Source organism: Grampus griseus (genome assembly GCF_964374135.1).
Source record: "Grampus griseus genome assembly, chromosome: 19".
NCBI classification, from domain to species: domain Eukaryota; kingdom Metazoa; phylum Chordata; class Mammalia; order Artiodactyla; family Delphinidae; genus Grampus; species Grampus griseus.
Window position 1 is genome coordinate 44,716,242 of NC_139013.1, and position 13,880 is coordinate 44,730,121.

At 39.0% G+C, this 13,880-nt stretch overlaps 1 protein-coding gene across 1 annotated transcript in view; it reads left to right on the top strand.

Annotated features, from left to right (window-relative positions):
• The window catches only part of HYDIN (HYDIN axonemal central pair apparatus protein), a gene marked incomplete at its 5' end in the record, with an annotated part of 342,250 nt that overhangs the window by 55,486 nt on the left and 272,884 nt on the right, over positions 1–13,880 (top strand). The window contains 2 exons of the mRNA XM_082677828.1: positions 1,114–1,315; positions 7,860–8,043. Of these exons, the coding sequence (XP_082533954.1) occupies positions 1,114–1,315; positions 7,860–8,043 (386 nt within the window). The remainder of the gene's footprint in view (positions 1–1,113; positions 1,316–7,859; positions 8,044–13,880) is intronic.

Genomic DNA, 13,880 nt, shown 5'->3' on the forward strand with positions numbered 1-13,880 from the left:
TGAATATAGCAGAAATATTTGCTAAAAAATAAAGTCCAAGTGATTAGGCTTTCTGGTTCTGATTAAAATGGTAACAGCACAGATCAACAGAACATTGATGATATTTAAGTATTTCCTTTTTCTACTTTGACGTCAGACTGAGGCACCTGCTGTGACATTGCAGAGATCAGATAGAATATAGTTTGTAGCTTTGTGTCTTCTTGGAAGTCCCAGGGGCCTCATTTATATACCTAGAATCAAGGCAATTGGTGCATCCTGAATGAAGTCAAGGCCTTAAATTACTATGCTGAACAAAGGTGTTCTTAACATTTAAAAATTTAAACATAACTTTTGTCTTTCTGTGTTTTTCTTTCTTTGTAACCACTATCCAGAGATAGCGTTGTTTTGTTTTAATTGCTGTTGTTTAGGAATGTGGGTTCCCTTTTTTTTTCCTTTGAGTTTAAACTGTCATTTATTATTATTATTTTTAACATCTTTTTTGGAGTATAATTGCTTTACAATGTTGTGTTAGTTTCTGCTGTATAACAAAGTGAATCAGCTATATCTATGCATATATCCCTATATCCCCTCCCTTTAGCATCTCCCATCCGCCCTCCCTAGGGATGTGGTTCATTTTAAATATTTGATTTTCTATTAATGAAGTTATTAATGCTTCCTTCCTGATCCCCTTTGTTTGGACTTAGATCCTCTCATGCTGAGCAGCTCTTCCCAGATGTACTGGGTGCAGTTAATTTAAGAAATCCAGCTCATGCTTGCAATAAAGATGAGGCTAATGGTTATAATTCTGCAACTCAGGTGCCCCCATGGTCAGGTTGTCGGATTTTAAACTACTACAAAGAAGAAAAAGACTGGTAGCACTCACCACAACAATTCATATTTTATGTATTTTTTACAATAACCAAGCAAGATAGTTTTTCTCTATAACTGTACCAAACATAACATTTCAGGTTTCTGATCATGTCTGATCTCTGACTGATGTTGGGGGTGGTGGGGGTAGTATGAAATGTCTAATGCTTGTGCTATATTCCCTAATGTCACCTTGGGGGAAAAATAGCCTAGTAGCATAGTTCTAGAATAAATCTCAAAGTGTATTTATACTTTGTTAATTTCTAGGTGAAAAAGTGTTTATATCTCTGTATGGAGCTGCTATAGACATGAACATAAGGCTGGACAAGAATTCCTTGATCCTTGAGAAAACTTACCTATCTCTGGCCAATCAGCGAACTCTAACTATTCACAACCGCAGTAACATCATTGCCCATTTCCAGTGGAAGATATTTGCTACACAGGAAGAGGAAGACCGAGAAAAGTATAGGTTTGTAAGAAAAATCACTATCTATACGCTATCTGTATAATTTGGGGGAACATGAAACTTAGTTATGAAAATTCTGTGACCTTTGTGGTTTCTAACTCACTCAGTGTCAAATTTATTATAACTTGGGTCCAGTGTACAATGCTCCCTTTTTCATTTAAAGAACTGGAGCTGAGCTATGTGGAACACAACATCGTCCATCCTCAGTTAATCTTATCCCAGTTTTAATTTATCAGTAGCTAAACTCCTGGATTTTAAAGACCAAATACATCATTCTTCACTATTCTCTCAAAACTAATCTATATGTCTTTATTTCTTTCCATAACCCTAACTAGATCGATCAGTTTTCATAGGGATTCTAAAAATAATCTCTTTTGGATTGGGATCAATGTGGCCTTTTTATTTTTTTTCTTCAGTGAAAAGGTACTTTCAGAAAATATGAAGAATGGGGAAAACGAGGGCTTAGATATAATGGCTTTTATATTTTCAGTTTTAGTAGCATTCTCAATCCCTGCTAACCATATAATTTAATAGTGATTTCTTGTTGCTATCTTTAATCTACTGCTTTTTCAAATGATACTTCAGGCAGTGGAGAAAATTAATAAAATGGAAAACCAAACTGTTTTAATTAATCTCATCACTGTTAAATTTTGAATATTTCTTTTTACTGAATCTGTCCTTGATTACTGTAATTCCATTTGCAATTTTATCTTCTTCCATCCTCCCTGAATTAGCTCTTTTGCTGCTTTCATTGGAATTTATTTCAGCCTTTTTAATTTGCCTCTCCATTTTCATTAAAGATTAGCCCTGGGAAGCTTCAAAGCTTTGTTTAAAACCAAGTTAGTATGTGATAAAAATAAAAGTCTTAGGTCTAGGGAAACCAGGCAGAAATCCCCCAGTGTGCTGTCCGTAATTGAATCAGAAGGAGCTGTGACAGTGATAGGACACAGTGGACCAGAAGCTTTATCATTCAGACAATGAGCTTTAATCACCAGATTGCCCCTGTGCCATCTTTAAAAAGTGAGAAAAGAAAAGCCTTTCCTGCCTAAAAACTTCATTTTGCCTCATGGTATAGATACCAGTAGTTTAAAAAGGTAAGAGGAGACTACTTATCCACGGTTTCATCTGTCCTGATTCTTCAGCTGACACGTATGTACCAACAATCAGAATGGTCCAGGCGTGTTTAAAGATAAGATAGGAGAGCAGGTACAAATAAAGAAACAGCAATAAAAGTAGTGTTTCAACATCCTACTTGTGCTGTGGGCATAATCTTTTGGGGAGAATGAGTATATACTATCAGAGGGAAAGCCAGCTTTAATTTCAAGTATGTCTTTGTGTTTGACCAAATGCATAGCACGTGATTGATGCCACGCCTATGTCCAAAAAATATTTACAGAAGTTAATTTCAACAGTGAAACTCAGGAAAAATTCAAACCAGTTGCTATCAGAAATGCTTAAGGTATAGAGAATATAATTTCAAACACACGTGGATGGACTTTCGCCCCCTCCCCACTTCACCTCCTCCAACACTCATGGCTCTATCTCTAATATTATCCTTGAGTCTTATTCTTCCTTTTCTCTTGCATTGTCTTTCTTTCACTGTCTCTTTTGCTCTTTCTATTAGTTCCCCTAGCAGTTTTTTTGTAGCAAGGGAACAATATTGAAGAGCACTTTCATAACCATAATTGGAAGCCCAATTTTATCATTTTGGATCATGCCCCTCCCTTAAACAATGAAGTTGAAGAGTGACTTCAGATGGCTAAATAAGAATACCTTGCTGTGTGTGGGTGACACACGGCGACATAACTCATGTTCCTGCAAACTGGATTGGTTGATCTAAGTGAAGAGTCTATTGAATATTCTGTTCCATGCCCTCTCCCTACCCCTCTCTTAGGGCCAGATGCCTAATCTCTTATTTGACCAGGTGTGTCTTCTCTCCCATGCCTCTCTTGTTTCTTGATACATTCCCAAGCATGCCACAAGTTTCATATTATTAGCCATGGATTCTTGTCCTGGATGCAACTAGCCATGAAACGCCCATCCTCTCAGAAAGCAAAGCAAAGAAAGAGGTTTGCTCTTTACTGAACATTTGGTTCCTGTCTTTGGATAGCTGCCCCTTTGGTGGGTGGCTGTGCTCTTGCTGTGGGTGTAGGCCCTCTCCTCCTCCCTCTCACAAACCCTTAGGTTGTCTCTTAGGCTCACATCAGTGGCAGATAAAGCAGAATGTTCTTGGATAGCTTTCTTGTGGGCAGAGGTTTGCTCATCCCTGGGAAGCAGCAGTGAGCTCTTTAGCTAATGGTATAAACTCTCTCTTGAGCTCCCCAGCAAGGCCAGTGCAGGAATCCCTGGAATAATCTTTTTAATGTTTGACTCTCCTGCTCCTAATGGTGAGCAACCTCTTCCTTTTCTCCTCTTCCCTCAGCAGCCTCTGTAGTTAATGTGCAGAGCGAAAGGTCCACATTTGTCCTGAACTTGGAACAGAGATGATCTAAATGGGCTCATGTATACTTTGATAGATTAAAGTTTCCCTTTGCAGCACCCAAATGACCTAAGATTTTAAAACGTCAGTGTATATTTTTAAGTGAGACTCAAGAGCCTGCCCACTGCTTTCCAGTTATAACATGGCTTAAAACTCGTCCCAAGGCATTCAGCTACAGGGGCTGAAAGTTGCTCCATAGTGGTTTCAAGAATTCTAATTGCTTTAGTATTATGGATGTCCTCAAGACCCTATTCCAGCCATCATGGTTTCTTTTTTTTTTTTTCCTTTTCTTTTCTTTTTATTTTTTTTCCCTTCACTTTTTTTTTAACATCTTTATTGGAGTATAATTGCTTTACAATGGTATGTTAGTTTCAGCTTCACAACAAAATGAATCAGTTATATATATACATATATTCCCATATCTCTTGCCGCTTGTGTCTCCCTCCCTCCCACCCTCCCTATCCCACCCCTCCAGGCGGTCACAAAGCACCGAGCTGATCTCCCTGTGCTATGCGGCTGCTTCCCACTAGCTATCTACCTTACGTTTGGTAGTGTATATATGTCCATGCCTCTTCATGGTTTCTTGTTCTCCAGCATCTTGATGATGTTCCTGAGCAAAGACTTGGACGTCTCTTCTCCCAGTGGGGGAATTTCAGCCCTACTGAGTCCTATTCCTTTCTGGCAGTTTATACTTTCCATTCTAGGAAGGATGACTTCCTCTCTGCCTACCAAAACACGTTGGTACAAACTTTAGGGCACATGTCCAGATTTGGGGGCCTCGGGCTAATCTCAGGCTCCAGACTCTGACAATGAAGATGTTATTTCCCCTAGGAAGAAGTTCTGGGCTTAAAATTTTTTTCCATTTTTTTTAAACCTTAGGAATCAGATATAAGAACCTTTAAAAATCATCTTTTAGGTCTCTCCTGATACTTTTCTGAGAGTTGCAGAAATTAATCTCTTCAAAAACTGGTGCTGAATTCTTTCCTCCTTACTTCTTCTGTCTTGGCCTGAGGGATTATAAAACATCCTACAAGATTCTTTCATCCTCATTTTCATCACAGTTTATTATATTCAGAGACTTGGCATGGGCGTTTGAGGATTTCTGCTCCCTATTTCTCCATCAAGGTTATGACCATTGTCTCAATAGCAACTGCTCTAATTCTAGATCTGCTCTGTGGAAGAACTGTAGAATCCTCAGTGGAGCCCCCCCACAAAGTGATCAGCATAGATGTGTTCCAAAACATTCCAGTGTTGGAAATGACATGTTTCTCTAAATAAATCAGTTTTATTTGAGCTTTGAGCCTGCCACCCAGGCTCCAACTTAATCTCAGTTGTGGTTGGGGAGCCCTTCCCTTTCCTAATCATAAAAGAATCTGAAGACTTGAGTGGTACCTGATAAACAGGAAGAGGACCTCTAGTCCTCATTTTATAACAGGCATCAGAGTTGTTGTGTGTCCAGGGTCACACAGTCCATCTGAAGGTGGATGGCTCCATCCTTTCCTTGCCAGGTGTGGACATGGGAGTATTTCTGCCAACCATGATGGCCAAGGTTCTTAGTTTTTAATCTCAGCATCCAGTTACCACCTCTTAGGGGTGTTGTAAAGGAGCAGGGTGCAGGTCTCTAGGAACTCAAGATAAGGGGCAATACTAGTTCAATGCTACTGTACTTGAGACACAAGGGTTCCCCATTGAGTATAGTCCATTAGCTGGAATGTAGCTGCTGCCTGAAGGTGATGGGTATTCGGGCTAGCAGACGATTTGCAAAATGGGTTAAATCCATGGTTTTACTGAAAGAGAAGGTTGTGTGATATTACACTCTCTGATGAGAGGTCTCTTCGTCTGTAAAACAGAACCACCTCTGAATTCAAGAGACCATGAGTATCAGCACAACAAGATGGCAAAACAATAGACTGAGGTATATAGAAGTCCTTGTTGGAGTCAGCCCAGCTTAAGGTGGTATTGCACGTTCCCTTCTTAGACTCTCAGCCTTGGCTCTAATTCTGCATAGAGGGCAAAGATGATGACATCTGGTGTCCACCCCCCATGCATTATACAGCTGTCACTGATACAGGAGTCCCAACAGCGTGGGAGAAGAGCATCATTTGGGAATTTTTGTTTTGTCCTCTTTTGTTTTCTGGTGTAAGGGCTGAGTTAATCATACTCCTCAATTCATAGAGCATTATCATCCTTGGTCCACATAAAGCATTTTATCCCCACACCCCATTTCCATTAACCCCCCTAAGTAAATGTAATGTATATGACTCCCATTATTTATTTAACCAATACTTCAATCCGTTACATCGAATTTACCCACTTTTTTTAGTATTATTGCTAGAACTTTGATGAACCTCTTTGTTGCTCTTTATTTACATCCATGATTGTTTTTTTTGAGAACTTATTCCTAAGGAATAGATATCAATAAATTCCACTTGCAGGAATACATGGTTTCCTTTCTTTCTGTGGACTGAGCTGTCTTTAATTTGCCCTGCCCTGCCCAGCAATATAAAAGGACAGCTGCTCTGGCTACCTTGTACACTGCTTCCCATCTAGCAATAAAAAGGGAGCACAGAATGCTTTCTTCCTTGGGACCAGAACATACTGAACCTATTTCTTTGACTTCTTTATGCTATGTGACCAAAGGATCCTGAACACAAAAGTTATTTAAAAAAGAGTTATTTGACATTGCTGAGCATGTGGTTTGTGTGAAGTCATTTAGAAAATAGGGCTGGGACTGGAATTCAGTGACCCTAGCCTCTCAGTCAGTACTCACATTACTAAATAATTTATCTCTCACCACTGGTAATACCAGTAAAATGCTGGGAAAATAGTCATGTATCCTGGGAGGAGATGAAATTCAGTCTTCAAAGTTCAGGTGAAGTAACAGACACCAGGAGTAAAGTGAGCATAGCCTGAGTAACGAGTAGAATGTCGGGAAGGCTGCTTTTCTGACTTATCACAAGGGATATGAAGATCTAGAAAGAGAGAGAAAAAAAGGACGTGTCTCCAGGTGTAGTCTGAGCATTTTATAAGCTTGACAACTTGGTAATTGCCTGCGGTTGATACAAGGAGAAAACTGGCATTTATTGAGCAACTGTTTTGTCCCAGGAACTATACCAGGTCCTTGATCACATTTAATTCTCAACATATCTTTATGATGGAGGAGCTCCTGTTCTTTCCATTTTATTGATGAAGGCACTGAGGCTTAGAGGATTTAAGTAACTCCTGAAGTCACAGAGTGAGTAAATAGATAGTAGAGTCAGTAACAAAACCTAGGCGTTGGGACTTCCCTGGTGGCGCAGTGGTTGAGAATCCACCTGCCAATGCAGCCCTGGTCCAGGAAGATCCCACATGCCGCGGAGCAGCTAAGCCCGTGTGCCACAACTACTGAGCCTGCGCTCTAGAGCCCACGAGCCACAACTCCTGAGCCCGCATGCCACAACTACTGAAGCCCGTGCGCCTAGAACCCGTGCTCCAGAACAAGAGATGCCACCACAATGAGAAACCCATGCACTGCTACAAAGAGTAGCCCCCACTCGCTGCAACTAGAGAAAGCCTGTGCCCAGCAACGAAGACCCAATACAGCCAAAAATTAATTAATTAATTAAAAAAACAAAAACAAAAAAAGCTCTAGGCCTTGCTGGCTCCAGCTTCTGTTCTCTAGGTAATAACAGCTAGGAAGGAATTCAAGCTAAGCAAGTGTAGAAGAAATGAAATTGCACTTAAAGTGTGAGAGGCAGGGTATATGTTAAATATTGAAAAAGCAGCCTGGAAAACACAATTACCTAAAAGAAAATATTTGTCCAAATATACTAAGGGCTCAGGAGTAAGCAAATGGGCATTGAGTAGGACAGGAAGCCTGGGAGCGCTTCTTGAAGGAAGCAAGCTGAGGTTCTTGAGAGGTTAAAATACAAGGTCACTCAGCTGGTATATTATAGATTCAGGGCAAGGAAGGACCACCCCAAGGTCATGGGTGAGACTATTCCCAAGAGGATGGGCTGGTGGGGAACCCTTTACAATGTTCTTCATGGGAGTATCAAAATGAATCTCACGTTTCTTGCTTTTTTTTAGGGTCTGTGATGATCTTACCAAAGAGGAAAAGAATGAGATCGACGGGTTTCTTGAGGAGTGCATTACTGATCCTTCACTACAACAGTGTCTTTCCTTTCTGTCCCACACCTTTGAGAATCAGAGAAAGCTGGTTCAGGCAGATAGCATGCTCTTCTCGAATAACATTTTCAGTGTTGAGCCTCTGGTAAGCACATAAATACAGTCTGACCTTACAGTAAATGTAGTGGGGATGCAGGGCTTAATTTGATGGGATTACTCTCTCTGAGATTGATAGGGTGAGTTCCAAGAGCATAAAGAGTCCATCTGAGGAGCCTCATTGTCATTATGAGACAGTGAATGAAGATTAATAGTAAGAACACTCAGAGGTTACATTTATAGGTCACACTTTATATGTACCAGTCACTGTTAAACACTTCATATATATTACATACTTTATCTTGTTTGTATATATATTATCAGTTTTAATCAGTCCCCCATTCTACAGATGAGGAAATTAAGACTTAGAGAAATTTGATGACTTACTCGAGCCCAAACGATTAGTGTCAGTAGTTAGAAATTTATCCCTGATTAGCCTCACTGTAGAGCAGGGTTTCTCAACCTCTGCACTATTGACATTTGGGGCTGGATAATTCTTTGTCCTGTACATTGTAGCATATTTAATAGCAGCCCTGACTTTTACCCATCGGATGCTAGTTGTGACAACCCAAACTCTGTCCAGATGTCAGATGTCCTCTGGTGGGCAAAATCACTCGGGTTGAAAACTGCTTTGTCCTTAATTCGCTCAATAAATAGTTATTGAGTGCATGTTCTGTACCAGGCACTGCGTATGTACCAGGCATCAATGAACAAAACAGACATAGTCCTTGACCTCAATGTCTATCTAGTGAGACCTGAGCCAGAGTTAGAACAGGATCTGTCAGAGATGAAACTTTTTTTTTTAGGTGTACAACATAGTGATTTGATATTTTTATAGATTATACTCCATTTAAAGTTATTACAAAATAATGACTATTATCCCCTGTGCTATACAATATATCCTTGTTGCTTATCTTTTTTATACATAGTAGTTTGTATCTCTTAATTTCATAACCCTATCTTGCCCCTCCCCCTTCTCTCTTCCCATTGGTATACACTAGTTTGTTTTCTATATCTATGGGTCTGTTTCTGTTTTGCTGTATACATTTGTTTCTTTTGTCTTTTAGATAATAACATATAGTATTTGTCTTTCTCCATCTGACCTATTTCACTAAGCATAATGCTCTCTAGGTCCATACACTTGTTGCACATGGCAGAATTTCATTCTTTTTTATGGCAAAGTAATATTTCATTTTGTGTGTGTGTGTGTGTGTGTGTGTGTGTATCACATCTTCTTTATCTGTTCATCTATTCATGGACATTTGGGTTGCTTCCATATCTTGGCTATTGTAAATAATGCTGCTATGAACATTGAGGTGCAAGTATCTTTTCGAATTAGTGTTTTCCTTTTTTTCGGATTATGTACCCAGGAGTGGAATTGCTGGATCATACAGTAGTTCTATTTTTAGGGTTCTGAGGAACCTCCATACTGTTTTCCATAGTGGCAGCTTCAATTTATATTTCCACCAACAATGTACAAGGGTTTCCTTTTCTCCACATCCTCTCTAACATTTGTAATATGTAGGCTTTGTGATGATAGCCATTCTGACAGGTGTGAGGTGATATCTCATTGTTTTTTTATTTTTTGCTTTGCATTTCTCTAATAATTAGTGATGATGAGCATCTTTTCATGTGCCTGTTAGCCATCTGTATGTGTTCTTTGGAAAAATGTCTGTTCAGATCTTCTGCCCATTTTTTTTTTTTTGCAATACGTGGGCCTCTCACTGTTGTGGCCTCTTCCATTGCAGAGCACAGTCTCCGGGCACGCAGGCCCAGCCGCCACGGCTCACGGGCCTAGCCACTCCACGGCATGTGGGATCTTCCCAGACTGGGGCACAAACCTGTGTCCGCTGCCTCAGCAGGCGGACTCTCAACCACTGCACCACCAGGGAAGCCCCTTCTGCCCATTTTTAATCAGATTGTTTTTTTTGATATTGAGTTCTATGAGTTGTTTTTGTATTTTGGATATTAACTCCTTATCTGTCATGCCATTTGCAAATGTTTTCTTCATTCAGTAGGTTGTCTTTTCATTTTGTTAATGGTTTCCTTTGCTATGCAAAAGCTTTTAAGTTTCATTAGGTCCCATTTGTTTATTTTTTGCTTTTATTTCTTTTGCCTTAGGAGACAGATTAAAAAAAAATATTGCTATGATTTATGTCAAAGAGTGTTCTCCCTATGTTCTCTTCTAGGAGTTTTTTGGTTTCCGGTCTTACCTTTAGGTCTCTAATTCATTTTGAGTTTACATGGTGTAAGGAAGTCTTTTAGTTTCACTCTTTTACGTGTAGCTGTCCAGTTTTCCCAGCACCACTTATTGAAGAGACTGTCTTTCCCCCATTGTATATTTTTGCCTCCTTTGTCATAGATTAATTGACCGTATGTGTGTGGGTTTATTTCTGGGCTGTGTATTCTGTTCAATTGATCTATGTGTCTGCTTTTGTACCAGTACCACACTCTTTTGATTACTGTAGCTTTGTAGTATAGTCTGAGGTCAGGGAGCCTGATACCTCCAGCTTTGTTCTTTTTTCTCAAGATTGCTTTGGCTTTTAGGGGGTCTTTTGTGGTCCCATACAAATTTTAGGTTTACTCGTTCTAGTTCTTTGAAAAATGTCATGGGTATTTCGATAGGGATTATATTAAATCTGTAGATTGTTTTGGGTAGTATGGACATTTTAACAGTATTAATTCTTCCAATCCATGAATGCGGGATATCTTTCCAGTTATTTGTTTCATCTTCTATTTCATTCATCAGTGTCTTATAGTTTTCAGAGCACAGGTCTTTCAACTCATTGGTTAAGTTTTCCTAGGTATTTTATTCTTTTTAATGCAATTGTAAATGGGATTGTTTTCTTGCTTTCTCTTTCTAATAGTTCATTATTAGTGTATAGAAAATCTACAGGTTTCTGCATATTAGTCTTATATTCTGCAACATTACTGAGTTCATTTATTAGCTCTAGTAGTTTTTTGTTGGAGACTTTATGGTTCTCTCTATATAGTATCATGTCATCTGCAAATACTGACAGTTTCAATTTTCCCTTCCAATTTAGATGCTTTTGTTTCCTCTTCTTGTATGATTGCTGTGGCTAGGACTTCCAATAGTATGTTAAATAGAATTGTCAAGAGTCTTGTCTTGTTCCTGATTTTAGAGAAATAGCTTTTAGCTTTTCACCACTGAGTATTATATTAGCTGTATATTTATTGTAAATGGCCTTTATTATGTTGGCGTATGTTCCCTTTATACCAACTTGGTTGAGAATTTTATCATGAATGGGTATTGAATTTTGTTGAATGCTTTTTCTGCATCTATTGAGAGATGATCATATGATTTTTACCATTTGTTTTGTTAATGTGGCATATCACAGCAATTGATTTGTGTATATTGAACCATCCCTGCATCCCTGGAATAAATCCCACTTGATCATTATGTATGATCCTTTTTATATATTGTTGAATTTGGCTTGCTAATATTTTGTTGAGGATTTTTGCATCTGTATCCATCAGAGATACTGGCCTGTAATCTTCTCTTTTTTTGGTAGTACCTTTGTTTGGTTTTGGTATCAGGGAAATGGACTCATAGAATGAGTTTGAGAGTGTTCCCTCCTGTTCAGTTTTTTGCAATAGTTTGAGAAGGATAAGTATTAACTCTTCTTTATATGTTTGGTAGAATTCCCCTGTGAAGCTGGGCAGTCCGGGACTTTTTTCTCTTAGACGTTTTTTGATTACTGATTCAATTTCAATACTAGTAATTGGTACATTCAGATTATCTATTTTTTCCTGATTCAGTCTTGGAAGATTGTGTGTTTCTGGGAATTTATCCATTTCTTCTAGGTTGTCCAATTTGTTGGCATATGACCATTCATAATATTCTCTTATAATTGTTTGTATTTCTGCGATATCAGTTGTAATTTCTCCTCTTTCATTTCTTATTTTGTTTATTTGGGTTCTGTCTCTTTTTCTCTTAGTGAGCCTGGCTAAAGGCTTATCAGTTTTATTTATCTTGGTTTCACTGATCTTTTCTATTGGGTTTTTTTCTTTTTTTGGTCTCTATTTTATTTACTTCCTCTCTTATATTTATTATTTCCTTCCTTCTGCTGATTTTGGGCTTCGTTGTTTTTCTAATTCCTTTAGATAGCAGGTTATGTTGTTTACTTGAAATTTTTCTTGTTTCTTGAGGTAGGACTGTATCGCTGTAAATGTCCCTTTTAGAACTGCTTTTGCTGTGTCCCATAGATTTTGGAAAGTTGTGCTTTTATTGTCATTCATTTTGGTGTATTTTTGCTTTCCTTTTTGATTTCTTCTTTGATCCATTGATTTTTAATAGCATTTTGTTTAGTCTCCATGTGTTTGTGTTTTACCCGTTTTTCTTCCTGTGATTGATTTCTAATTTCATACTGTTGCAGTTGGACAGGATGCTTGATATAATTTCTATCTCTTAAATTTGTTGAGACTTGTTTTGTGGCCTAGCATGTGATTTATTCTGGACAATGTTCCATGTGCACTTGAAAAGAATGTGTATTCTGCTGTTTTTGAGTGGAATGTCCTGTAGGTATCTATTAAGTCCAGCTGGTCTGATGTGTCAGTTAAGGTCACAGTTCCTTTATTGATTTTCTGTCTGGATGATTTGTTCATTGATATAAGTGAGGTGTTAAAGTCCCCTACTATTATCATATTATTGTAAATTCTTCCCTTTATGTCTGTTAATATTTGCTTTATATATTTATGTGCTTCTTTCACAGACCAAACTCCTGACCCCTCTGCCCCACTGCCTCAAAATGAAAGAAACCAGCATCTTCTGTGTTTACTATCTGCTAGGCACTGTACATTACCTTAAACTTAGCAAGCATAGAGTGCTGTGAGGGTAAAGACAGCAATAGGAGTTGAGAAAACCCACAGCTAGTTAGAGCTGCCATTCAAACCTGTTGGAGAGAAGACATGGGCAGAAGGACACATTAGAATAAAAACTCACTTGTGAGACGTGCCATTGACCTGTACGTACCAGTTTTCCTTATGTCTGTACTTCCAAATTATTACAGTATATAACATAGAAAAGGGAGTCCATGGCTAAATAAGTTTGAGAAACACTGGGTTCAATATTGCTTGACAGGTTTATTTGCTGTTAGACTTATAAAAGTCTTTCATATGATAATGAGCATTATAAATCTCTTAAGAGGGAGCCTTCCCCTTGGAGATATCCTTTGGAACTAATATTTAGTGGGACTTGCTGTGTGAATCACAGGTAAAGACAGACAATCAGGACACTAGTTCAGAGGCTGAGGTGATTATCATAGGCTAAGAAGTTAGAGTAGGCTTTTTGAGAGCAGAGCCTTGAACTGGGTCTTGCAGGATGGAACTTTTGGCAAACAAAATTGGGGGTGTGCATGGCATGGTTCATTCAAGGTTCCATTAGTGGATCAGTTTGCTTGAAGTAAAGGGTTCATGTAGGGAAACAAGGTTGGAGATGTGGGTTGAGGCTGAATCTTCTCTCCTGTCAGAAGACTATCCAGGGCTCAATTGATCAAAGGGATCTTCATATATAATGAGTTAGCCCAGAAAGAGGTTAAATCAAGGTGAGCATATAGTCTTGGAAGGACAGGACATGCACCGATAAAAGTAGGTCATGCCCAAAGATGCTGAAAAGATCAGGAAGGCATGACAAGTCCAAGCAAGTAAGTTGCTGAGTGAGGCAGAGGCAGGGAGGAGCAGTCAGTCATGGCAATCTTAGACATGGCTGGTAAGGTCCAGAGTGTAGGCAGTCCGAGATTCTTCCTAGCTGGTACGGAGAATCCAGACTGATGACTGCTGTCCTTTTCTCATAGCCTTCTGGGAGTGGGTGACTCTGGGATGGCAAACATTGGTGGTGAGAAGGAGGTGGGAGGCCTGCAGGTAAGG